Here is a 27087-nt window from a genome sequence, read left to right on the forward strand (position 1 = left end):
TGTTCTAAAACTGTGCCATCTGCTGGCTAAAGCCCGTGTGCGCGCAGCAGAGAGATTCCAACAGTGGAGTGGCTGGCACTAGACGGTAAGAATACCCTGTCAGGCGTCTTCTGCCATTGAAGCTTTACAAGCTTCAATAAGAATGTAGGAAGAAGTCAAACAGTGGATTGGAAAGGATTAACTCTTAAAAGCGATTCGGGTGGGTTAGATTTAGTCAGGAGTAGAGTCTATAGCTTTAAACGACATTAAATTGGCATAGAGTAGTTAGCTGGTTGGAGCTCCACCAGGTAAAGCAAGCGAAATCTAGACTCTGAGGGAATTTGAGGCTAGGAATAATAGGAAGCATAGGGGAGGATCTGTAAGATAGTGCATATTTAAATCTAGTGGCCCTCCAGAAATGTAACAAGTACATAAGTGGCCTCAATACAAACAGAGCTGGACCGGAGGACTCCAAAGCCCAGGTCATAAAAGCAAGGGAGTGTGGGGCAAGTCGTTTTTTCAGTGCAAATAGTGCAGAGGACGAGGGGCAGCCCAGTCTGGTAGATATGGGAGTGACTGCATTGGAGGCAAGTTTGAGCAAAGCAGGGGCGTGAAAAATACAGCTACAAACAGGCCGAGAAAAAGGCTAAAAGGGGCATTGTAGCCTTCATCTTAGCAACAGAATCAAAAACATGTAAAACATTGCGTATATTATAGGGGGCTTGCCTAGAAGGGATAAACCCTACTTGATTCTTATGTGCGAGTCCGGCAAACTGTGGAAAACAACAATTTTATCGGTCTCAAAGCTTTTGGCCACGACTGTATGGCAGCTACCGTAGCAGTGACTACAATATCAGAACCAAATGATCATTTTATTGGGGAACACTGACCCCTTGAAGGGAGGCTCTAGTACCCTGTTGTACCACCTCTAGCTTGGATACAAGATGTGATACATGCGGGCATGGTTGCTCTAGTACCCTGTTGTACCGCCTCTAGCTTGGATGATCGCGTTTATGCAAATGCCCCCCATCTGGGCTGTTCTGACAAGAGTGTAAGGTGGTGTTGGAACCTGTAAGTGCAATCACGCTCTTAGATATACTGTGCCTGCCATATAAGGTGTGGTTGGTCTGAGCTCTGAGAGACTTTTATAGGCCAACCACTCTTAGGCGCTAAGAAGGCAAGATCAATTATCCAATCACACCCCAAATCATTTACATATATGCCTGAGATGGAACGGCAGGTCCAGTTTTAGAGCAAAAAAAAAAAAAACTAGGTGCATGATTTCTTTTGACAGCATATATTTATGGTCTTGCTTTCAATAGTTCCCACTTCTTCCAAGCTCCTGCTATGGCTTCAATTAAGAGTCTGTGGTCTAGGTGCCGACACCAGAGACAGATTGGTTCAAGTCCTGGTAAAGGGTACAGGACTGAAAGAACTGTAAAAGTAACTATAAACATCATAAAGCCCCCTACGAAAATATATCCAAACATTTGGAATTTCCAACCCTTTAGACAGTTTATCTATTTGAAGGGTCTCCAATTTAAATTTTTAGCAGATTACTTATTCCACAATAAACTCCAACATATCGTATGAACCCTAAAAACATTTTGTGATGGAATCCAAACTGAAGAATTTTGAAATATATAAGTTGAGGCATCAAAACTATTTTTATAAGATTTCACCTGCCAATTCGAAAATAAAGAGGACGATTCCAGACCTTGACCTTATTGTCAAACTTTCAGACCAATAGAAGCAAATTGGCAGAAATAGTCTTAAGGCTTAGAAGATGCCACAACTCCCAGATATTTGAACTCCTTCACCAGTTATAATTGCGTATATTCCAATGAATAGACCACTGGCAAGGGATCTAAAAAAAAGAATTACAGATTTCCCCCATTTAATGGTAAGACCTGAGATCTTACCAAATGGACATAATAGGACCTATAACGTTTCTTACATCCACCGTATACAACAGCAGATCATCTGCATATAGTGAGATACATTCCTCAATTTCTCCATACTGCAGTCCAACTCAATCAGGCAAAAGAGAAGAGGGACCAGGAGACACTCCTAAGATTGTTCCCCTCTCGAACACAATTTTTCCAGAAATATTACCATAAAGCAGTTTAAAATAAAGCATGTTAAAAATTTCTCCCGAAAGCTCCAGCTATGAAGAAAAGTCGATAAATAATTCCATTCAATGCTGTCAAAAGCTTTGGCAGCGTCGAGTGAAAATCAGCCTGCCCCCACTGACTGGATGGTCCACCTGGAGATTCAGATATCCTTAAATTTAAAGCGGTTGTTCTGTTCAGCTGAAAGCTGGATTGTTCCTCGTGTATTAAATGAGTCATAACCAAAAGTAATCTGGTTGTAAGTGCTTTCACCAAAACTTTCACAGCAGTGGTCAATAAAAAGATATTGAAATTATAGGAGTCAGGAGACAAATCCTTTCCCAGTTTAGGAATAAAGACAAATCATGGTATCTCTCAATGATGGTGGACCTATACCTTCATGTAAGGATTAATTAAAAACGGCTAGTAAATGTAGAAGCATATCTTGATAGCGTTTATAAAATTTGTTTGGAAGGCCACCAAACTTCGGCGCTCTTTCATTAGGAAGCTTTGCTACTGCATCCTTTAATTCAATAAAGTCAAAAGGAGCATGTAATAAAATTGGTTGTTGCTCTCAAGCTAAAATATTCATAAAGATCTTCACAATCTATACGTAGCTTAGAGGCAAACAAGTCTTTAAATAGAGGAAAAAGGTTTCCAAAATGTCATCCTCTATTACCAGATAATTATCAGGTCTTTTCAATGCTGCCACATAAGAGAATGATCCTTTTGCCTTAATTATAGAGGCCAAAAAGAGACCCCCTGCTTACCCCTCCTCAAAAATCTTCCTCTTCATAAAGACCAAAAATAATAGGTCAGCATGCAAAGCCTCCATAAAAAAAACACTTTTCTATATTTTATTCATTACAGTTAAAAAGATGTTACAGTACAAAAGAGATGAGTCTCCAATGTGCAGCAGACAGGCGGAAGGAAGGCATAGAACATATCGAGTTCATAGCATTAAGTATATGCTCAAAAACTGCATGTATGCAAAATCATATATCAAACATTTAGGCCGCCTGCACACGGGCGGAAATCCCGCGGCGGGATTTTCCGCGGGATTTCCGCTGCTCAAAGCTTGCATAGGAGTGCATTACACTACGCACTCCTATGCAGACGGCCGCGGTTTGGCCGCGCGAAATCTCGCGCGGCATGTCCTATTTTTGTGCAGGGCTCGCAGAGCCTCGCACAGAAATGTCACTCACCCGGCTGACTGCCCGGCAGCCGGCACGTGAAAGAGCCGGGGCTGCTGGGCGCAGGCGAGTACCCGCTCGTCTGCAGGCGGCCTTAAATCGTGTAAAATGACACATCGAGGGGTCGACTCCCTGCGGAAGCTTGGAACGAAACGTGTCAGGGTGCAGGTGGTAAGGTGGGCTTTATACATTATGTACTGCTGCTCATATGCATAGATTCAGTGCTTTGTATGCTCGATTTCTTATTTTATATGATTAAATGTTTGATATATGATTTTGCATGCGTGCCGTTTTTGAGCATATACTTAATGCTATGAACTTCATATGTTGTATGCCTTCCTTCCGTCGGACTGCTGCACATTGGATACTCATCTCTTTTGTATGGTAACATCTTTTTTAACTGTAAGGAATAAAATATAGAAACGTTTTTTATGGAAGCTATGCGTGCTGACCTATTATTTGATTGATTGTGCAGCGAGCGTGTGCTGCTAGTTGTGAGATGCAACCGTGATTTAGTATATTGCACACTTCTTAAAAGAGGTTTACTTTTTGCAATACCTCTTAGATCTGCAAGGTGCCTCTTTCCAATTAACTCCCACCTGATTAGTGGGAGAATGTATTTACGCTTGCTCTACTTCTAAAAGATTGTCATTGAAGAGCTCTAATCACATCCTGAGATTTAGACTTATGCAAGTTAATCTTCTGTATAGAATGCCCAATTACAAATGCCTTCATAGCACCCCATGTTACAAACAGTGGAGGAAGAGCCAATATTAATCTGAAAAACAATTCAATAGAGCCTCCTCCGTTTTAGTATTACCATCAAGCAGGTTCAACCAAAAGGGATTTAACCCCCCCAACCAAACCAAACCAAATCCCCCACCATTCATCAACAACAAGTATAATGGAGAGAGATCAGATATGGTTCATGGTAGATATTGCAATTTACTATCATAAGGAAGCACAGATGGAGTATCCAAGCGGATGTATTCTAGAAAAGGGTATTACATGAACTATACTAGCTACAGCATTGTCAAACTTTTGGGTTTCTCAGCAGAGAAACTCCTGCAGATTTAAAAAGGCCACCCACACCCCCTGTAATTCTGTTCCCTGTCAATCCTGCAGCACCTCTAGTTAAATCAGGTACACTAAGGAAGGTGCCTAACATTTTGACCTTTGCTTCTGGTCTCTGCCAATTTCCTGGTTACCAACATTGGCTATTCCTGACTACTCTGCATTCTCCACTTATGTCCTTGGGTTGTTGTATATAACTGTCGGTCTCGACTACTGACCCTCGCAGTGACGTTACACCACCTGCCTCAATCTGGATCTCCCTGATTACATTTTTGTTCACACGATTGGGTACCACACCATGGTCTATTGTAGTCTACTGCCACACAACTGGAACAACTTCTAGTGGGGACCCCGCAGCGAAGCCCAGATACCAACTAGTAGGGTGAGGATTGTCGTTCCTCAGGTTACACTTCTAGATTTAGTCCAAAGTCAAACCAGCGTGTGGCACAGCATGTCCATATCCACTGATCCTGATAGAAATGCTAATGGAGAGTCATGAATTAATGGGGTTGTGCCCAAACGCAGGAGTAACAGTTGAGGCTTTTATGACTGGAGTATAACCAATTACGGTCTTTATGAGACACATTTGCTGGGTCACTACCCTCTCATTATCAGAGTTTGACCGTTCTCTCCTACTACCTCATGGGCCTCAGAAGAGTCCTCTCAAATGAATCAGACATTATTAAATTTCAACGATTTGAATAAATGGTAACGAGAGCTGGGCGGACTATTCAATCAAATGGATATGCTGAAAGTTCATACATTCATCCTCTGCGTTTCACGAGATAAGGCAACGAAAGAGAACTGCACTGTTACCCCCCCAGTTGGTACTACGGTCTGGTAGATCTGCAGCCGATGTTACCCAATATAACTAACCTATGTTGGCGGTGTAGGGAAGAAAAAGACATCATGGGTCACACCCGGTGGGTGTCTTGGGGGAGGGGGGGGGGGGGGGGCTACATAACAAGCTCTCCAGGGAACATGTGTTGCAGGTTTACTGAACCTTTTCACGGAGACGCAGCCCAGACACTCCTCAGAGTACCTCATTACCAATTATTCCAAGGGCATTAGCCCAGACCTTTCCTCAGTGCAGCTAGAAGGGTGATCCGCAGGTACTGGAAGACCATTGTGACCCAGTCTTTATTTCAAGTGGCTATCAGAACTGCACAGCCTAATAAGAATGGAGGAATTCTTCAGAGAAACAAATGCTTGAGCCCTTCTTCCGATCTTGGTGTGCATGGCAGGAATTCACCGACTGCTCCTGAAGTTTTGCTTAAGTTGTTAAGAGATCTAGCTTGCCTAATGCTGCATCGCTATTGCCCTCCTGACCCGGCCGTTGTTTCTTCTTTCAGTCTTCATTCCTCTTTCTTACCTTAAGTTCTAGATCAGGGGCCCCCAACTCCAGTCCTCAGGGACCCCCAACAGGTCATGTTTTCAGGATATCCTATGGTAAGAACACCTGTGGAATGTCTGAGGCACCAACAATAATTACATCACCTGTGCAACACTGAGGAAATCCTGAAAACCTGACCTGTTAGCGGTCCCTGAGGACTAGAGTTGGGGAACTCTGTTCTAGATGACAGGCGCTGCGGGTCATTTTAGGGAGCGGCACACATCCAATACATAAACCAGCTTCTGTGATATGTTACAGGCATCCAACACTTATTATATGTGCCAGCTATTCAGTCGCTGCTTATGTTTATTGACTCCAGTGTTGGGTCATTTATAGGGCCGTTGATAAATGTACCAAGTCTTAGTAAGGGTTTGGTATGTACTCATGTATTTGTCAAACACAGACACATTTTTAATATGCTATTTTTTATTTCCATACAATAAAAAACATAAAACATTACAGGGTTGTACTAAGATAGTTACCCGCTATTTACAGGATAGGGGATAACTTTCTGATTGGTGGAGGTCCTACTTCTGAGATTCCTAACCAATCCCGAGCACAGAAGTCTTGAAGATTGACACATGAATGGAGCAGAGGTTGTGCATGTGCATTCATTTCAATGGGAGTTGTGGAAATTGAGAAGCCCTGACACTTCCATTAAAGTTAGGCTGCATCATACATGCAGGACCTCAACTTCATTCATATGGGGACCATCGGGACTCCAGCTCTTCCGATCGGCAGTGGTCACAATGGTCAGACCTTCACCAATCATAAAGTTATACCCTGTCCTGGGGGTAAGGGGGATAACTTTATATCTTGGCACAACCCCTTTAAAACTAGTGGCATATTTTACTAGTAAAACGAATATAAGTAGTTATTTACAGACATAAAAGGCAGATGAAAAGGAGGCTTCTTTCACACGGCGTTGTGTCACTCACCCTCCAATGTTCCTTTCTGTCTCGGGCTATCATCTGAAATCATCAAAAAGGTTATTTGGACCGAATCATTGACTTAGACAGAATCCATATGTTAATCGGTCCTCCAAAAATAACAATCCATGTCAAACGGAGCCCGAAGTTTGCAACCTTGATCTCCAACTTACTAAGATCAGAGCTTCTTCCTGCATATGGTTTTCAGTGAATCAGCTGGAAGTCCAAGACTGAAAGGTGCAACAGAGGAGGAAGAACAAGATGTGAAATCGGCCTGGGGCAGAAACTGACCAGAAACTGAACAAAAACTAAGAACCTTCCACTGAAATGTCTTCATGGAAAGTGTAACAGTTTCTCCTGACTTCCATATGAGAGGAGCAACTGAGAACAAGTGAAAACAAGCAATTCTTCCAGTTCGGCCACAATCCCCTTTTTATACATCTTCAGTTTTGCATTTTTTAGACTTGACTTTATTTTGCTTCCGTTTTTGTTTAGGCTTTTCCTTTGCAGGGGGCGAATACAGGAATTCAGAGTTTGTATGACTGTCTCCACGTCTCAGTTTTCTGCAAATACATTCATGGATTTAGTCATCGACCTACTTTGCATGGAGTTTTCTTTTAAGAACAGCAATTTTTTCCATAAGTCAATAATAAGATAAGAGGCTTCCTAACAGATGACATGGAAATGCTTCTTATACCACTTATCGGACTCCTCGCCTCCTTTTGCAATAATTCGGGTGCCGTTCTACAGAATGATTCATCGTTGGCATGAGCAAACAATGACAGCCCGTTTATACAGGCAGATAACGGTTCGCTCACAAATCATTCACATGAGAACGACTGAACGATTGGTATTTAACCCGAACGATTAGCTAATGAGCCAACAATGGTTTTCCTGCTTGCATGAAATGGAGACGCGAACAAAGTATCGTTGACCGTTTCTCCAATGAAGGATTATTGTTCAAAATTCGAAGGATCGAGTGATTTTTCGAACAATAATCGTTCCATGTAAACCTTTACACGGAATTAACTGATAAAATCAACACACAGATTAGGTTAAAGCTGCTGTCCATAGAAGTCTATGAAATGGAGGGGAAGAGGAGCAAAGTGTTGCTGGAGGCAGAAATACCAGACGCTGCGGGCGTATACGGCCAGCTGCACACAAATTAGTCGGATTCTGGATGTGTGATCCTGCGCCGGGATCCGACCTTGTGCCCAGCCGGTGACCCCGCATACCGGGCATTTCCCCTTCCTTCTGTACTGCGGATGGTCTGGGCGGCTCTCCGGACATGCGCAGTACAGATTTACCCATGCTGTCGCTAGGCGATGATGCGGGTCCCACGACCTTTCCGCAATGAGTGGAATCTGCTCAAAAATGGAGTACGCTGTGATTTTTTTCCTCCGTCGAAAAATTGCAATTGACTTCCACTCGTGTGCAGGAAAAAAATGCTTTCCCATTGTATGCTGAGGCGAAACCCAGGGGCGGACACCCGCTTCGGATTCCGCAATGCAAATATACCCATATGCAGGCGGCCTTACTGTTTTATCCCACTCCAGTGCTAGATTCACATCTACACTGCTCTGTTCCGCTGCTGCTTCTGTGTATGGCTGCCTGCAGACAACCGGGTCGGATCCCGCTGTGAGAATTCTCACAGCGGGATCCAACCTGCGCCCCTGCAGTGACCAGTGCGGCTCACCTGCTTCCACGTCTGCTCTGCGATGTGCAAGCTGCCGCCCAGCCAGAGCATGCGCAGAGCGGAGCCGCCGCGTCGGTAGTGACATTTATGTGCGGGCCTCTGCCAGACCTGCACAGAAATAGAACATGCCGTGATTTGTTTTCTGCCCGTTTTCACGCAGACAAGTCACAGCTGTGTGCCTAGGATTGCGTTTTGTAATGCAATCCTATGCAGGCGGGCAGGGGCAGAAATTCTGCGGAATTTCCACCCGTGTGCAGGGGGCAATATGTGAACTAGCTCAGGGAAAACTAATTAGAGATGGAGCATGCAGAAGACAGGTCATAAAGATCAGATACTGTTATTTCTCATGTACATGTGACAGCTTATTCTGAAAAGTCATCTAAAAGTCTGGTTACAACCTAAAACTTACTTTCCCAGACTAGGCTCCTTGTAGCTAACAGCATTACGTCTTCTCTTAGTGTAACGGCTAGATCCTTCTTCAGAGTCAGACTTTGGAGACCGATTAGCGGAGCCAAAACTTCTGTTTGTCAGATCCTGTAAAGGTTTAATAGCTGTAGAAAACAGATCATCAGCTTTGTACATGTTCGCAGACTCAGGCCTAAGAGTCCATACAAATGCAGTTATAACCTTATAGTTTGGGTTTTTCAATATTTCACGCAGCATCTAGAACTCAACACTTTCTTCATAGTGAAAACGAGATTCCACTAAGACAGCAGGCCATTCGAACACATTCCATCATCTACTGTAGTTTACCCCACAAAACCCTTCACCCATGCACAGGATAGGCAAGACGATCTGAGCAGGGATATCATGGTGGCCCGGTGTGGTGTCTCTGCCTGTGGTACTCTCTGTACCCGTGCTGGAGGGCGGATTCTCCGCGCGTGCAATCCGCGCCCATAGGGAATCATTGGGCACCCGCAGGTAATTAAATACCTGTAGATGTCATTTCCCCCCGGCGCGGATCGCACGCGCGGAAAACCAGTCTTTAAACTACAAGGAACTTTTGGCAGTCTGGAAGGCTCTGCAATGGTCAGGAGGTACTACCCAGAACCAACACTTGAAAATTCTGTCAGACAATGTCACAGCAGTAGCCCATATTTGCCATCAGGGGGTAACGAGATACTCGTCCTTACAGAACATCTTTTAAAGGATCTTTCACTGGGCAAAACGACATGTCTTATCAATTGCAGTGACCCACTTGAGGGGAGCTCTAAATCAGAAGCTGGACTTTCTCAGGAGACAATACTTAGATCCAGAGGAATGGTCACTATCTCAAGATGCCTTCAGAGCTTTGATAGTCATGTGGGGAACCCCGCAGACGGACCGTTTCGCATTAAAGAAAAACCGCAAGGTGGAAAGGTTCTTCTCCCTCAACCCAGGGGATCACCCGACGGCGATAGACTCTCTAAAGCAAAACGGGAGCAGAGGGTTAGTCTATGCATTCCCTTCGATTCCACAAATTCCAGAGGACCTTCAAAAATTCCACCTTCTAGCCAAGGAGAAATTGGTTCAGCCTACTGAAAAACCTAAGTGTGCAGGATCCAGTCCTACTACCAGCGGGGCCAGACCTTCTAACACAGGGGCCTCCTAAACCATCCAGACATAGCGAGCCTCAATCTATTAGCATAGATATTGAGAAATCCATGCTAAGAAAGAGGCTTCTCTGAGGATACTCTTATCCAGCAGAAAAGTATCAACCAATAAGATATATCACAAGGTCTGGAAACCCTAGAAAGCGCGTGCGCCCAATGTGTTAAACAAGACCGCCTTAATGCTCCAAGATGTACATTTACGTCATGGAGGCTTAGGGTTTGTATGGAGTGGGTTCAGGGGCTTGACCCCTCTCCATACAATGTGGGTGCCGACTGTTTCTTACAGCAGACACCCACCCACAACAGGTCTAATTAGTACCGCCACTGATCGCAGCCGTTAACCCTTTAAATGCCGTCATCAATTCTGACAGTGGTATTTAAGTGTTTGGGGGTCGCCCGAACAGCCCCACCGCGAGGAGATCGCAGGGTGCCATTTGGTTGCCAATGGCAGCCAGGGGCCTTCTGTAAGGCTTTATAGATTGCATGTCAGATTGCGGTGTAATTTAATGTAATTTTAGGATTTTTTACAAGTGGCGAGGAAAAAGCGAAAATGGAGGAAAAATAAAACCCCTTTTAAGGGGTTAATAATACAGATCCTCAGCAGAGTCCTATAAAAAATTGGAGCCAAATTCCAGTAAATTGTGTGTGCATAATAGGCAATATATAGGTCTAAGCTGTGCGATGGCTGTCCGTAATCTGGGGACAAAGTAGGGAATTTCTCTCAACGTTTAACCCTTTCCAATCTAATTTGTATCCAGATTTTCCCAGGGGGCTTACTCTTTTTCTGCCATTACACAACGGCGCTATATGCTGGCTAAAGCCAGTACTGCATGAGGTGACACGTTGGATAGGCTCCGACAGCAGAGAGGCTGGCAATATATAGTAAGAGAACCCCCGACGGATGTCTTCCAAAACCGGAGCTGTACAGCCTTAAATCATAAATATTTTTATGTCAGACAGTGGATGGGAAAGGGTTAAATGCTGTTATCGAAGGAGTTATGATATTGAAAATGTAGACTGTCAAACAGTCTGTTAAAATTAGGGCAGGTTCCCTTTAAGACAGAAGCCTCCCAGATTTTTTTTAGAAGGCTTTCTGCCTTCCGTTCCATGGGATGTTTTAGATGGGTGGCATCCTCAAAGGGCAAGGTCGCACTTAGCCATCTTGGCTACTGGGACGTTCCCCCTAGGCCCTTCTGCCCAATCTTCCTCATAGAAAGGACAGAGTCTTGATTCCTTTGGAAGTAAACGACCCCTTATCTGGTTTGTTCCTTTCTGATCAGCTTTTGCACATTACCGGGGACTGGGAAGGTATGCTTACGCCTTTCCCCTAAGCTCCCAAAGACTTCAGCCTGGATGGTGCATGCTTTTCTGGGTTCCGCCATATTGAGGGTGGCCTTGACTGCTTTCATAATCTCAGAAATATCCAATCCAACATATACAGACAGGAGCGGCACTCAGGAACCGAATTCCACTTTTTTTTTTTTTTCAAATCAGTTTTATTGGAGGTTTTTACAGAATTCCACTTTTTTAAAGTTTAAAAAGGAGAATCCATCAGGTTTATCGTAACTCCGTAAAAATGCGACGTTTCGACATAAGTGGTCTTTGTCAAGCATGCTTCTGTCTGTGTATGTTAGATCAGATCTTGGAGACCGGGGAGTTGGCAGTCGCTCCTGGTTGCTGGCACCAGCTGCTATATTACGTCCTCCAGTAGGTTGGGATACACACTGAGCCGCTGAATTCTTTACTGTGTACGAGAATCTCAGAAATATCATTCAGATTAAAGAGATATTTTTTATAGCTGTTTTCGTCAGAGAAATCCGCCCGCTCCTTGATGTTCGAAAATAAAACACCTTTTCACAGTTGGATGAGCTACTTGGTCTCTTCTGCTGTTTAAAAAAAAAAAAAAGCCCGTAGCTGGTGGTGCGTCCTGAAATGCTAGAACCGAGCAGACTTGTTCCCCAACTAGCAGCCCTGTTTCTGCCTAATTTGCACAAGGATTTAGTGAATGTGGATGGCAAAATTTCTTTTGTTTTTAGCTTTGGTTTTCCTGATCCATCTACCTTCTTGTCCCCCTGGCAACAACAAGGAAAGGACGTATAAATGCATAAACTTTACAGAAACGCATGCTTTTTGGAAATGGCACCCAACGGGCTACTTACGACTACTTAAGAGGTCGTGTTTGAATTGCACTGTAGACTTAATGGACGCTGATCCTGTGCATAGCAGGATCTTGCTTTAGTTTCCACCATCTGTCTTCTCTCGGATTCCTTTACATTTTTTTTTAATCTGCCGCTCTTTGCCGCTTAGCCACGTCCCTCTGACGCTGATGTGATTGCCTCATTGGGCCGGTCACCTGGTCCCACAGGCTCTGGCCCCCCCAGCACTGTCGCCTAGGGAAGCGTCGGAGTGCCGCACCCGCTTCTATGCGGGCCTACATGCACCATGGATCGGCATAGTCTATAGGAGGAGAAGAGGAAAAAACTGCTGCCCTCACGTAAAAAAGTCCCCCTGGACCGTGGTAAGGAGGAACACGGCCTGGGTAAACCATCCCTACGGTATCCCAAGAAACGATCCTCAGTAAGGGAGAGCAGCTCCTGCAGACTCCGATCCCTGGTAAGTAATTTCTTAATGCCAGGAGTTCCCAGCACCTCTCTGGCTACCTGCCTCCTGGCAGGACAGGAAGAGCACTGAGGAATGTGGGAGAGGACGGGGGACGGGGTGCTTTAAACCTCGGTGTTTCCTGTCCTTTCAGGAGGCGGCGATCTCAGGTGGTGCCGTCATGGAGACGATAGGGAAAAAGTAATTATACTCAGATAACACTCACGAGTTAAAGATGCAACAACTGAACAAAAATTGATGTATAACGCACAGTTGCAGTTAAATCGCTCAACTACACTCACCCGTGTGAATAATGCCTTAGATAGCCTAGGGTCCAACAATGGCTTCCAGGACTCCTGCCATGTAAAGCAGCCTATTAAGCCTTGCCAGAGGTGGGGCTTAAAGCAAACCTCTAGTTTCAGGACAAAAATCCATCCCACAACCACAGGGCAGAGGAGGTTGCTTAGTGTAATATTCATCCTGAAGGGGAGAGAATCGGCAGTGACAGGGACTAGATCGACTACATCCCAAAGTTTTACTACTATTTACACTGCCATTAGTTTTAGTGATAAACTGAAACGCTACCAAAACAAAAAGGCAGCAACATGTCAACCAGACAAAAATAGGACAAATTAATCAAAACCCTGCAAGTTCATACAAAAGAAAATGGGTTTAGAAGATTTAGTACCTGCCTCGTGGATTTCCATACTTTGGTCTTCAACCTTACACTGCCAATTACTGCCAGTCCCCGTGTCAAGTGTGTCTTGTTGAAGGCCACCGTCATTTTCATCTAGAACATTATTATGTGAAGCGCAGTCCTCAGATACCGGCAGCTCAGGAGCAGGAACGTCGATTGTTGGTTGACGAGCATCTTCAGGGTTGGTTGCTGATGGGAACTCTGCAAAACTGGAGAACTCCATTGTATTGTCCAGTACGGACTCACTGACCATATCGAGCATAAAGGACTCGTTCTTCTGTCCCGTGAAGTCAGGGAACTTGAGGGCCTTATGCCTCTGATTTGATGTTAGATTCATACAGCTCTCCCGGACCAGTGTAGCCCTTTCATCTCTGAGGTCCCCTTGCTTAATAGACAAAATCTGGGTCTTTCTTTTATCCAACTGAGAAAACAGGTTGGATGCCGCCTTCTTCACTGAACGTCTGGAGGCATGCTTCTTGTAGGCGTTTGCATCGTCCAGGCTGAAGATGGCATTACAATGCTCCTTTTCAGCATCTGATCTATTATCAGTCTTGGGAGAGTCATCTGTCCGAACTAGAGAGTTTACATCTTTTTGTGGCTCTTCAAAGGCGTCATTTCTTACTTCAAACGCCGAGGTCTTCAAGTTAATAGAGACCAAGGGATCTGGGTCAGGTATCACAAAGGTCTCTCTCCTGTAATTAATCCCATCAAGCTTGGATATTAGACTACTTGGCGCTCGATTTGTTACACCTATAACATAGGTCTCCCTTCGTATTTTGGGCTGTTTATTTGGAGTATGAACATTGAGCATAGCAGTTATTTTTTTGCTACCATCCATTTGTTCAGAAGAGTCATTTTGGTCGCTTCTCTCTTCTGTCACTTGTCCCTGATTGATTGAGTTTTTATGTCTTTTAGGTTTCTTTTCTCTGGAACTTTCCATGCGTGACATTTCTCGAATGCCTTTTGATCTTCTCTTAGGTGCTGTACCAGCAATGTTGCCCGCTTCTGTGCAATGGTCTTTCTGTAGATTAAATGCCATTTTGTTTTTTCCACCATTTAATTCTATTGTGTCAATTAGAACGGTTTCCCCTGCACCACAGGACTCTCTCAATGCAGACACTACAAAGTTTGACTGTGCTCCGCTCTCCAAACCATCAAGCCTTTCTTGTACTACAGACCGCGGCAAAATAGATGTTCCACCATCATAAGGTCTGTCACTTATCAGTTTCTCAGTGGACTTCTCTGCAGGATCTCCTTTATCATTGGGGTTGGATGAATCATTCATTTGTTGGTCAACTGATGTTTCAGTTCTCTTTGCGCTTTCACGACCCATCCTCTTCACTTTTCGCAATGTGCCGGTCTCTTTCACAGGTATGCCAGACTTCTTTTTGGAAGCTTGTCTCTTGTTTTTAGGCAATACTGCAATTATTGAAGTAGACTCACTTGAAGTCATCTCCATATCGGCTTCATAGACTGTCCTGTTTTGCGCCACACATCCATCAATGGTATGTTGATCACTTCCTTCATTGAGTTGCAGTAGACTTGTACTTGGTATAGCTTCTTTACATGAAATGTCGCTGATGTTTCTGCTCACATCACTGCTTAGATAAGTGTCCAAATTTTGAGATCGTTTTGGGCAATGTGAGATTGACAACTGCCCATCCTTTTGCAGGACAGAATCAATATAAGATTTTTCCTCGGTGTGTCCCAGCTCAGCAAGCGTGAGATCCGTAGTCATCTCCCACCGCGTACAAGAGCTCTCCCTTCTCACGCCTGTAGAGCTCCTGGACTGGCTAGCTGCAGAGCTCTTAGGCACTGCGTTGGAGTGAGAGCCAGTAGACTTTTTCCTCCTTCTGGTGACAAACCCACCACTTTGTGGAAGTCTGTTTGTAGGGGAGAATACCTCATCTAATGGTAATATGAGGTCACAGGCTTTCACGCTGGAGAAGGAATCCCGGCTTCTGTACTCCCCGCATACTGAAGGATGCTCTGCAAATAAACAGTTTGCTGTTAGAGCCATTGAGCACGTCTAAAGGGCAAGAGGGTTCAACAGTACAGGAAGGTATGTTTTTCTCATTTATTTGCACACTCAAAAGGATTCCCTCATGGGGGAAACTAGTAACCCCCTTATATGGGTTGTTTCGCCCTCTTCTGACTTAACACTGAAAAACATGTCTCAAGTTGACAAAAATACCACTGCATGCCTTCATCCTGTCCCACCTGGACTACTGCAACAGCCATCTGTCATCCACCGATTGCTCTTGAACCCTTCCAATCCACCCTCTGCTTCCTGCTTAATCAACCTCTCGCCTTGTTCTAACTCTGTATCTCCCCTCCATCAATCCAGTCACCAGACACCCACTGCCCCTCAGTTCAAAATCTTATCAATGACATAAAGACCACCTTCAACCTGTCCCCTCCATACATCTCTGACCTAATATCCTGGTACCTCGCACATGTAATCTATATACAACCTGTCCCTCCATACATCTCTGACCCAATATCCTGATATCCTCTCACATGTAATCTATATACAACCTGTCTCCTCTATACATCTCTGACCTAATATCCTGATACACCCCCCCCCACACACACACACACATGTAATCCATGTACATAGAATCATAGCATGGTAGAGTTGGAAGGGACCTCCAGGGTCATCGGGTCCAACCCCCTGCTCAGTGCAGGATCCACTAAATCATCCCAAACAAATATTTGTCCAGCCTTTGTTTGAATACTTCCATTGAAGGAGAACTCACCACCTCCTGTAGCAACTTGTTCCACTCCTTGATCACCCTCACTGTCTAGTATCCAATTTGTGTCCTCTTCCTTTCAGTTTCATCCTATTGCTTCTAGTCTTTCCTTGTGCAGATGAGCATAGGGCTGATCCCTCTGCAGTGCGACAGCCCTTCAGATATTTGTAGAGCGCTCTCAGCCTTTTGTTTCCCCAAGCTACGCAACCTGTCCCTCCGTACATCTCTGACCTAATATCCCGATACCCCCCACATGTAATCTATATACAACCTGTCCCCCCATACACCTCTGACCAAATATCCTGATACCCCCACATGTAATCTATATACAACCTGTCCCCCCATACATCTGACCTAATATCCTGATACCCGGCACATGTTATCTATATACAACCTGTCCCCCCCATACATCTCTGACCTAATATCCTGATACCCCCACATGTAATCTATATACAACCTGTCCCCCCATACATCTGACCTAATATCCTGATACCCCCCACATGTAATCTATATACAACCTGTCCCCCCATACATCTGACCTAATATCCTGATACCCCCCACATGTAATCTATATACAACCTGTCCCTCCATTCATATCTGACTCAATATCCTGATACCCCCACATATAATCTATATACAACCTGTCCCCCCCATACATCTCTGACCGAATATCCTGATACCCCCCACATGTAATCTATATACAACCTGGCCCCCCCCCCCCATACATCTCTGACCCAATATCCTGATACCCCCTACATGTAATCTATATACAACCTGTCCCCCCATACACCTCTGACCAAATATCCTGATACCCCCTACATGTAATCTATATACAACCTGTCCTCCCCCATACATCTCTGACCCAATATCCTGATACCCCCTACATGTAATCTATATACAACCTGTCCCCCCATACACCTCTGACCAAATATCCTGATACCCCCTACATGTAATCTATATACAACCTGTCCTCCCCCATACATCTCTGACCTAATATCCTGATACCCCCCACATGTAATCTATATACAACCTGTCCCCCCATACACCTCTGACCAAATATCCTGATACCCCCACATGTAATCTATATACAACCTGTCCCCCCATACATCTGACCTAATATCCTGATACCCGGCACATGTTATCTATATACAACCTGTCCCCCCATACATCTCTGACCTAATATCCTGATACCCCCACATGTAATCTATATACAACCTGTCCCCCCATACATCTGACCTAATATCCTGATACCCTCCACATGTAATCTATATACAACCTGTCCCCCCATACATCTGACCTAATATCCTGATACCCCCCACATGTAATCTATATACAACCTGTCCCTCCATTCATATCTGACTCAATATCCTGATACCCCCACATATAATCTATATACAACCTGTCCCCCCCATACATCTCTGACCGAATATCCTGATACCCCCCACATGTAATCTATATACAACCTGGCCCCCCCCCATACATCTCTGACCCAATATCCTGATACCCCCTACATGTAATCTATATACAACCTGTCCCCCCCCCCATACACCTCTGACCTAATATCCTGATACCCCCTACATGTAATCTATATACAACCTGTCCTCCCCCATACATCTCTGACCCAATATCCTGATACCCCCCACATGTAATCTATATACAACCTGCCCCCCCCCATACATCTGACCCAATATCCTGATACCCCCCACATGTAATCTATATACAACCTGTCCCCCCCCCCCCATACACCTCTGACCTAATATCCTGATACCCCCAACATGTAATCTATATACAACCTGTCCTCTCCATACATCTCTGACCCAATATCCTGATACCCCCCACATGTAATCTATATACAACCTGTCCCTCCATACATCTCTGACCTAATATCCTGATACTCCCACATGTAATCTATATACAACCTGTCCCCCCATAGATCTGTGATCTAATATGCTGACACCCACCACATGTAATCTATATACAAGCGCCCATCTCCTTGCAGAGTTTCTGGCTAGTTGTTGAAAGACAACGATAATCAGCCAGCGACTATTTTTAGGTGAGCTGAAACAAAGACGAGTGCAGCAATTCTCACTCGTCTCCTAGTTGATGACCGCGATTACACGATACAACCGACATGTTCATTCTATTCAGACAATAGCTGCCCTGTGTATGAGGCTTTAGTCCATGACCGCCAGCTCATACTAAGAGCCTTACAGACACACTTTACATCTGCACACAGATAACAGTTATGGCTGATAGGCGGTACGATTCATGAATAAAGCCATCTCTGTTTGGGCGGTGTGCCAGTCTTTACAAGTATGACAATAACAAGGCTCATTCTTACCTTTGGAAGATAAACTCAAGCGATGGCTTTTCCGTTCCTCCGGCTTGTCACAGAGAACATTGGTAACGGAGGAAGGCGGAACAATAAGCGGAGTCGTTTCTTCATTCACCAGAATGGGTTGTTGACAGTTAGGTTTCTGTTGCCACACAGCGCTGGAAGGAACCCTCAACGCCTGTCCGGTCAGTCTAATGCTTAAAGTAAATAGAAATATTCATACACACAGAATATTTTTACATTTCCAAGCTTCACTATTCAATAATGAAGACCACAAAATAAGTCATGAAGGGTCTGTATCCGAGGAGCTCTTCAGTAACATAGGAGGTCCACAGAACGAAGGATAGACATGTGATGACCATGGAGGACACCATCTTCAGTCCATTACCCGTACTGCCAGAAAAGTGGCCAAGTGTGGCAGCACAACTTTTTCTTTATTTGACACTAACCTGAATGAGAGGTGGAGGATAAGAAGTTTGGATTCTCACAGCAGAAGCCGTTATATAGGCTGCATTATTTATTTTATTTTTTTTTTTAATTCTCACAGATCAGGTAACAAGAAGAAACTCAAGTAGTGTGGAGCGATACGGAACTGAAAAAACTACTGGGAGATAAAGATGGCTTCCCTCATTTTTTGCTATTTTAGCAGCTGTGGAAGGCTTTGAGATTTGTTTGGTGATAGAGATGATGTGGAGCTTGAACTTACATCGAGAAACATGGTCAAAATTTTGAAACTCACCTCAGCTTCTTATAAATGACACCCAAGTGACTAAGATCACCCACTGTATTGCTCTCCATTATTAGTTGGATGGTCGTAGTTTATAAGAGCACAGAGAGATAATTCTGTAATGGAGATCAGCATGATGCTCTGCTCTACTTAATTAGAGAAAAAAAGTCTGAGTCGGACAGCACTCTGGTGGAATACGCAAACCTTCGAGTGCGGCACTCGGAGCACATGACCCGGGCATATTAAAACTCTGAACAGAGAGTGTAATGCTCTGGAGTGCTCAGACGCAAAAAAAGAAACTCAGCCATAGCAAACGCAATATAACAGGACACTGGGACGAGATCCTCAAAAATAAAAGGGAGAAATGTAAAAGCATCCTAAATACTTACTGTGCGTGGTTCATACCTTAAAGGAATGGGGGGAAACTAACAGGGCTCAATAAAGATGTAAAAGGGGCAATAAGTGGCAAAAATAAAGCGTTTAAACTACTAAAACAAGAAGGCAGCAAAGAAGCACTAAACCATACAGGGAAAAACTTATGTAAAATGCAAATAAAAGCAAAAATAGGTTGAGACGGAGAGACTTGTTTCTAAGGAGAGTAAAACTAACTCAAACTATTCTTCAACTATGTAAATAGTAAAAAGTTTAAAACTAAATAGTTGCACTTTTTGAAGGGAAAACTGTTGAGGGCAATTAAAGCAAATCTATTAAAATACTCTTTTCTCCAACGAATTGGATAATGAAATGTCAGATGAAATGCCGAGTGATAAAGTAAACTCTCCATTTAACATCCCCAGTTTTAGGGCACTTTTACACTTAACGATAAGTTTTTTAAAGGTAGTGACTTGTCTGACCGACAGCCAGGCTTCTGCTATAAACACCAGGAATGGAGTTTTTCTATTTCCCCATCCCCCAAGAAAAATGTAATAATGTTAATACTATAAATAAAGAATTTAAACAAACAAAAACAAAACAAAAAAAGACCAATATCTAAAACAACATACCAATTTGTCATGGATACCCGCAACAGTTTAGACACACAGATGATCACTCAAAAGATGGCTTTTGAGCGATCATTTTGCCAAGGCAAATAGTATCATGTGGTGCATCAAAAGAGGTCTAGGGGCGCATGATGAGAACATTGTTCTTACTATTTACAAGTTACTGGTCAGACCACTCATGGAATATTCTGGACAGGTTTTGCAATCAGTACTCAGGAAGGACATAGAGCATGAGCGGGTACAAAGAGGGCAACTAAAGTAATAAACTGAATGGGAGGATTACAATATCCAGAGAGGGGATTAAATATGGGATTATTTAGTTCAGAAAAGGGAAAAAAAAAAAAAAAAAAAAAAAAAAGATTGAGGGGCAACCTAATAACTATGTATAGATATATCCGTGGTCAGTACAGAGATCTCCCCATCATGTGTTATACCCAGGACGAAACAAGAGGGCACTCTAATAACTCTGTATAGATATATCAGGAGTCACTACAGAGATCTCTCCCATCATCTACTGTACCCAGGACTGTAACAAGGGAGCACCCTATTACCCATGTATAGATATACCTAGGACTGTAACAAGGGGTGCTCTAATAACTATGCATAGATATATCAGGGGATAACACAGAGATCTCACCCATCATCTAATATACCCAGGACTGTAACCATGGGGGGCACTCTATTACCTATGTATAGATATATCAGTCGTCAGTACAGAGATCTCTCCCATCATCTATTATACTCAGGACTGTAACAAGGGGGTGCTTTCTACATCTATAGGAAAGAAGGTTTCCACACAACACAGAAGGGGGTTCTTTACTGTAAGAGCAGCGAGTATGGAGCTCTCTGCCTGAGGACGTGGTGATGAAGAACTCGATAGAAGTGTTCAACAGGGGCCTAGAGTGTAATAATATTACATATTACATCACCGATTACTCAGAAGGGTCGGTGATCCAGGGATTATTCAGATTGGAATGGGGAAGGAATTTTTTCCCTACAATGAGGGCAATTTGCTTCTACCTCACTGGGGAGGAGGGGTTCCTTTCCTCTGGATCATAGGCTGAACTGGATGGGCAGGAGGTCTCCAGTCTTACACACTATGTTACAAAGTACTCCAGTTAGTTTGGAAAGTGATCAGTAAATACCGCAGGGGAGGTTTGCTCAAGTGTTGTGTAGATTTCTTGCTATGCGTCAAACTGCTTTATGCAAGTGTCTAGTCTGGATCCCGTTACAGGCGAGCGCTGCAGATGTTTTACAGAATCTGCAGCATCCGGTTGATTTAAAAAAAAAAAATCATCATTCATCTCAATTTGCTATTAAAGCGTCCTTGCGGTCTTGGGGAAAGACAGACGGCTGCATTGCTTCTGTCTACGTGACGTACATTGGGCATTAGTATGCATCATGTCTAAGACAATTCACCGACATTGACTGGCCAGTACTGAACACATGAGCAGCATGTAGGGTCTTCTATTACCAATGCATAACGCCACACAGCGTACATCAGGTAGTCAGAGAAGTGCTGAGGACAGCTTGGCTTCTCCAGGTCTGGAGGGTCGCCTCAAGCAAAAGAAATAGATTAAAATTGCCTTGTGGAAGCCAAGTGTAGATGAGGGTAGTATATAGCTTATTCATTACCTGAAGCCTTGATCCTCATCCAGAGACAGCGCACTCTGCTGGCTGAAGCGGTCACTCGTTCTTTCAATCACCGATAGACGATCTGAGGACTGGAGAGCAAATATGTACAAAATACCATCAAACGAGCAACATTCCCTTTAGGAGTAACCGGTGAAGAGGAACCAGCACTCCCTTCCCCGGCCTCCGTTCATCTTCATGTCAAGTAAAATCCTTCTTGCAGTCTGAATGACAAGAGAAGCCAATTCCAGAGTCATCCTGGGGACACATGGGAGCTGTCAACAGGATGGTTCCAATATACAACTGGTAATCATGTCACCAGATGACATACGTACCAAAAGGTAAAGGCCGCATGTGGTCAGTCTATGGCAGTTAAATAGTTACCGGCATGGAATAAATAAGCACTAGAGAGAATACCTCCATGGGGTTGCTGATGTCGATGGCTGCAGGCAGGTTATTCTTCATGCACACATCAATCGCTTTAAGCATTTCATTCTGAAAACATAAGGCAGCAGGTGTGACTCCCCAGGGTACACTCACATCCCAGGCCGGGCACAGACTACACGCAGCTCAGGATAGATTAAAGGAGAAAGGAGCTACTGGTGGGCGACAATGATTAAGGCTCACGCAGACGCTGTTGCTGCAAATAGTGCTGTCTCATAGCTACTGCCATTACATCTACACTGCTCAGTTTTGAGAGATAGGAAGCAGGATCTTGTCTTCTGTATAGGAGACAATAACAGCTGGTCTCCATCCACCAGCTCAGGGAGAACTGAGAATCTGAGAGAGCATGCAATGGGGAAAATGCTGAAACATGCAGGAAACAAATCATATAATGGTCAGAAATAGTGTTATTCCTCAGGTACCCACAAGCTTAATTTAAAAAGTTATCAGCAAGTTTAGTTACACTTTAAGCCTTTCTGCTTCGAGGCATAAATGAGCACCCTGGGTAAGAAGGTTTCCACAAATGAGCATACATTTATGTACTATGGATGGCACAAGCTCGAAAGCGGAGCCTGTGCCACCTAAAGTGGGTGCCAGTCACTGTTAACACCTTACATGCCACAATCAATGTTGATCACCGTATGTAAAAGGTACAGAGTGAAAAGGGCTCCCTCTATTTAGTCGGCCATCTGACATGTAACTGTGGATGTTTTACGGTTTGTCATAGCAACCAGATGCCAGTCAGTGCTGTCCGGGTCTGTCATTGCCTATGATCATTACCATTCATAGAATCTCAGGTTTAAAGGGGTTGTCTCATGAAAGCATGTGGGGTTATACACTTCTGTATGGCCATATTAATGCACTTTGTAATGTACATCGTGCATTAATTATGAGCCATACAGAAGTTATTCACTTACCTGCTCCGTCGCTTCTTCTGGCGATTTTAGACGCGCTTGCGCTGTGCGGTCTTCTGTCTTCTGAATGGGGCCGCTCGTGCCGGAGAGCGGCTCCTTGTAGCTCCGCCCCGTCACGTGTGCCGATTCCAGCCAATCAGGAGGCTGGAATCGGCAATGGACTGCACAGTGAAGATCCCGGCGGCCATCTTACTAAGGTAGGTAAGAAGAAGGAAGAAGTCGCCGCAGCGCGGGGATTCGGGTAAGTACTACCCGTTTTTTTGCATCGGGTTTGTCTCGCGCCGAACGGGGGGCCTATTGAATAAAAAAAAACAACCCGTTTCGGCGTGAGACAACCCCTTTAAGCTTCCTACAGGGACATTTAAAAAAAAAAAAAAAAAAAAAGACACAGATCTGGCTGAAAATACCGGAAGAAAAAACATTGCATGCAGTGCTTTTTCTTCCATACGAAACCGGGCGAACCCCATTACAGTCAATGGGGTTCGCCCACCTCTGTTTGGTTACATCTCTAGTCGGCCGCAGGGATTCCCCTTTCTGCTCCATGAATTGAGCAGGAGAGTGGAATCCTCAGCACAGATGTGAAAGCATTTCCCTCCTTTGTTAAGAGTGGAGAAAAAAAAAAAAAAGTTAAAATAAACTACATTTGGTATCGTCACATCTGTAACTACTCATAGAACAAATTCAACACATTTGTTTGAGGATGAAAAGTTTTTTTCTTTCTTCTTAAAAAGCAAAACGGCCAAAATGCTTTCATTGCTCACTTCGTTTCGCTTCCCCCTACACAAAATTGCAATAAAAGCGATCAAAAAGCCCATGTGTGCCCCAGGATGGTAGCAATAAAACCTACAGCCGTCACACAAAAACAAGCCCAAACAGAGATTGATACAAAAAAAAAAAAAAAATAGAAAAATACAAAAAAAAGGTATGGCTTTCGAAAGGCATCCTTAGGTCCAAAATAGACTGTTACTAGGGGGCTAAAGAGTACCTAACTTTTCAAGATAAGCTGCCATGTGTACATGGGAAATAAAACTATTCCTGATCATTATGACTTGCATCCTCATTTTCCCCCTCTGCACGGTGTATTTGTGGTCCTCCGTTTGCTCAGGACTGCCGTGTTGCGTTTTATGCGCGGAGAGCTGCAGATTCTACTCTAACACAGAGCCATAACATGGAGTGTGCAACATTACCGAGCAGTGTACATGTGAATAAACAGCAGCCAATAAAGCTGCAGCACCACATCTGTGCGTCTCCCCCTACCCCTCCCTCTCTATACGGTTCAAAAGAGCACAAATCACTCATCAACCCTCCTACACTTCCTGTTTCGGTGTTGTCCCATCTACTGTCACTCATGACAGCAAGGCAATTAACTGCAAAATAGTAGGAAGAGCCCCCTAGTGGCCAGCACGTTTGGGTGAATTTTTCAGCAGAGCAACAATTTTAGGAAAATAACGTAAATAGCAGTTTTGCTGGTTATCACACTGGCTGTCATATAAGCACAAGTTGTTCAAAAGGTTAGTGACCCTTCAAGCACTGGAGGGATCATCAAAAGAATGAAAGAAACAGTAATAGAAAAATGAAAGAAAATGCCTCGCCTCCGCTCCCCTATCATTCCTGTTCCACTAGAGGAGCAAGCAGATGCTGGCAAGTAATGTCACCCCATTCACTTACACTGTGCTGATGGCCAGTTAAAGGCAGTGAAACAGTTTCTCCCACAACTTCTAATTTCCCAGGTGGTGTGTGGGAATCCACCACCACCCAGTGTCCTGGTCTGCATATCTTGTTTTTCCTCATCCGATATCCAGATCTTCTGGAAAGGCGTCTCGGAGATTATAATCCCACTGAAGTCCAGGGGGTTTGAATGAAAGCCAAAATGGGGAAAAGAAAAAGAAAAAGAAAACTCTGCGCTCCGGGAATTGAGGATAATTAAAAAAGACCCGCTGGCCTATTGGTTAAATTAACCGTAATCTATTATGCCATAAATTAGCATGCCGAAACGCGTCACATGCTAACTTATGACAAAATAAATTACGGTTAAATTAACCAATAGGCCAGCGGGTTTTTTTTAATTACCCTCGATTCCTGGAGCGCGGAGTTCTCTTTTTTCCCCCATTCGTCTTTCCACAACTTGCCACTGCAGGGAAGCAGTAGTCTGAAGCCACTGGATACCAGGACTACCGTCAGGAGAACGATGGCTGCTACACAGCACTGCGCGCTTCTGCTCAAGTTCACTTGAATTAAAGGGTTTGTACCAGAATTACAAGTATCTCCTTTCCACAGGGGAGGAGATAAGTTTGGTCTCAGCAATGAGTTAAGTATAGGCGAACTGAGTCCCCCATGCTCCTCACTACAGAGTTACTGCACCCACTGCAGTGCGGACGAGACTGAATAGAGCACCGGCAGCGCTCCATTCACTTTAAATGGGAATGTGGAGATACCCGAGTGGGTGCCTCTCAGCTGTGTCAACCCCATTGAAATGAATGGAATGATGACTGCGCATGCTCGGCCAGCGCTCCATTCACAGTGACAGGACAGCGGCACATGGAAGTCCTGTTCACCAGATCCCCAAGTTATCCCCCATGCTGTGGATAGGGGATAACTTGTAATTGTGGTACAACCACGTTTCTCAGCTCAAATATATAGCAAAAAGCAGCAGTATATGGGCATGGATATAGCAGTTACATTGCACCCTCTTAGTGGGCACAGCAGACTACTCACACATGGCAGACTTGTTGCAAATATTTGACGGTCCCATTTTCTGAATTGGGCTTGTATAAGCCCATGGCCACAACAAACAGCCCCTTTAGAAGTACGGAGAAGAGGTGCCCAACTCCTGCAAATAACCTGCCGTCTGTGAGAACACACTGAATATACATGGCAATATAGGACAACACCGGAGGAAAGTGCTCAGGGGGATAAGATATATACCGGCTTATTACAAGTCGTCCCCAGGTGACCCTCTCAATGACACTCAGGGATACATTTACTATCAATGGAAACCAACGCAGAGAGTTTCATTTAGCCAAACTTTCTGCAAGTAAGAAGGGAGTTCTGAGAGTCTCACATGGGGAAGACCATTTGTAGCGAGCGTGTACTCCGTGCACAAGTCCCAGGTCCCATGGACTACCAGCAATGTACTCCAAGTATCCTAAGCCTTACCACAGTCTTCAGGTTTTGCCGGAGCAGAGCGTTCTTGAACTGCAGCACCCCCACCTCCTTCTGTAGGACCATCTTATCGTTTCCCAATCTCCTCGATTTCTCCTTTTCCACAGTTAAGGCACAAGCCAGCGCTTTATTATTGTACTTCAGAGAAACCTTCAGAATAGACGAGTTATCTGAAAGATAGAAAACACTAATAAAGGAGAGACTTAACCCCTGAAGAACCGCCCCTTTTATTAATATTTGATTTTATCTTCCCGCTTTAAAAAAATAAAAAAAAAACAAAACACAAGTCTTATTTATCCGCTGACGTCTGTCTGGGGGGCGAGTTGTTGTTGTTTGCAGGGCGAGTTATATTTTTCAATAGTGCCATTTACTGTACTGAAAAGGATTTTTTCTAATTTCTAAGTGGAGTGAAATGGGGGAGAAAAAAATGCAGTTCTGCCATCTTTGGGAGGGGGGGGGGGGGAGGAATTGTTTTTACGGTGCATACACGGCAGCATATTATTCTATGGATTAGTACGATAATAACGCTCTAGAAAGTAAAGAACCCTTTTCTGCGTTGGTGATGAAATCTGCTTTTCTCTAGACGTAGCGGATGCCCTCTTGTTACCGTCGCAGTCCTGGGTATAAACAGATCCTGGGAGAGATCCTTGTATTGTCTCCTAATGTATTTATACATAGTTATTTGATCACCCCTTAGCCTTCTTTTTTCTAGAGTAAATAATCCCAATTTGGACAGCCTCTCTGGGTATTCCAGTCCCGTCATTCCATGTATTAGTTTAGTCGCTCTTCTTTGAACCCCCTCCAGTACTGTAACATCTTTCCTGAGCACCGGTGACCAGAATTGTACGCAGTATTCC

General features: G+C 44.1%; 1 protein-coding gene across 1 annotated transcript in view; it reads right to left on the bottom strand.

Annotated features, from left to right (window-relative positions):
* Positions 1-6164: 6164 nt before the first annotated feature.
* SGO2 (shugoshin 2) overlaps positions 6165-27087 on the bottom strand; it is a 39709-nt gene continuing 18786 nt past the window's right edge. The window contains exons 3-9 of the mRNA XM_066577225.1: positions 26225-26400; positions 22128-22205; positions 21714-21802; positions 18357-18541; positions 13254-15251; positions 8785-8926; positions 6165-7242 (exon numbers count right to left, since the gene is read on the bottom strand). Coding sequence (XP_066433322.1) covers positions 7113-7242; positions 8785-8926; positions 13254-15251; positions 18357-18541; positions 21714-21802; positions 22128-22205; positions 26225-26400 — 2798 coding nt within the window. The 3' untranslated portion in view covers positions 6165-7112. The remainder of the gene's footprint in view (positions 7243-8784; positions 8927-13253; positions 15252-18356; positions 18542-21713; positions 21803-22127; positions 22206-26224; positions 26401-27087) is intronic.

This window comes from Eleutherodactylus coqui, chromosome 8, assembly GCF_035609145.1.
Source record: "Eleutherodactylus coqui strain aEleCoq1 chromosome 8, aEleCoq1.hap1, whole genome shotgun sequence".
NCBI lineage: Eukaryota > Metazoa > Chordata > Amphibia > Anura > Eleutherodactylidae > Eleutherodactylus > Eleutherodactylus coqui.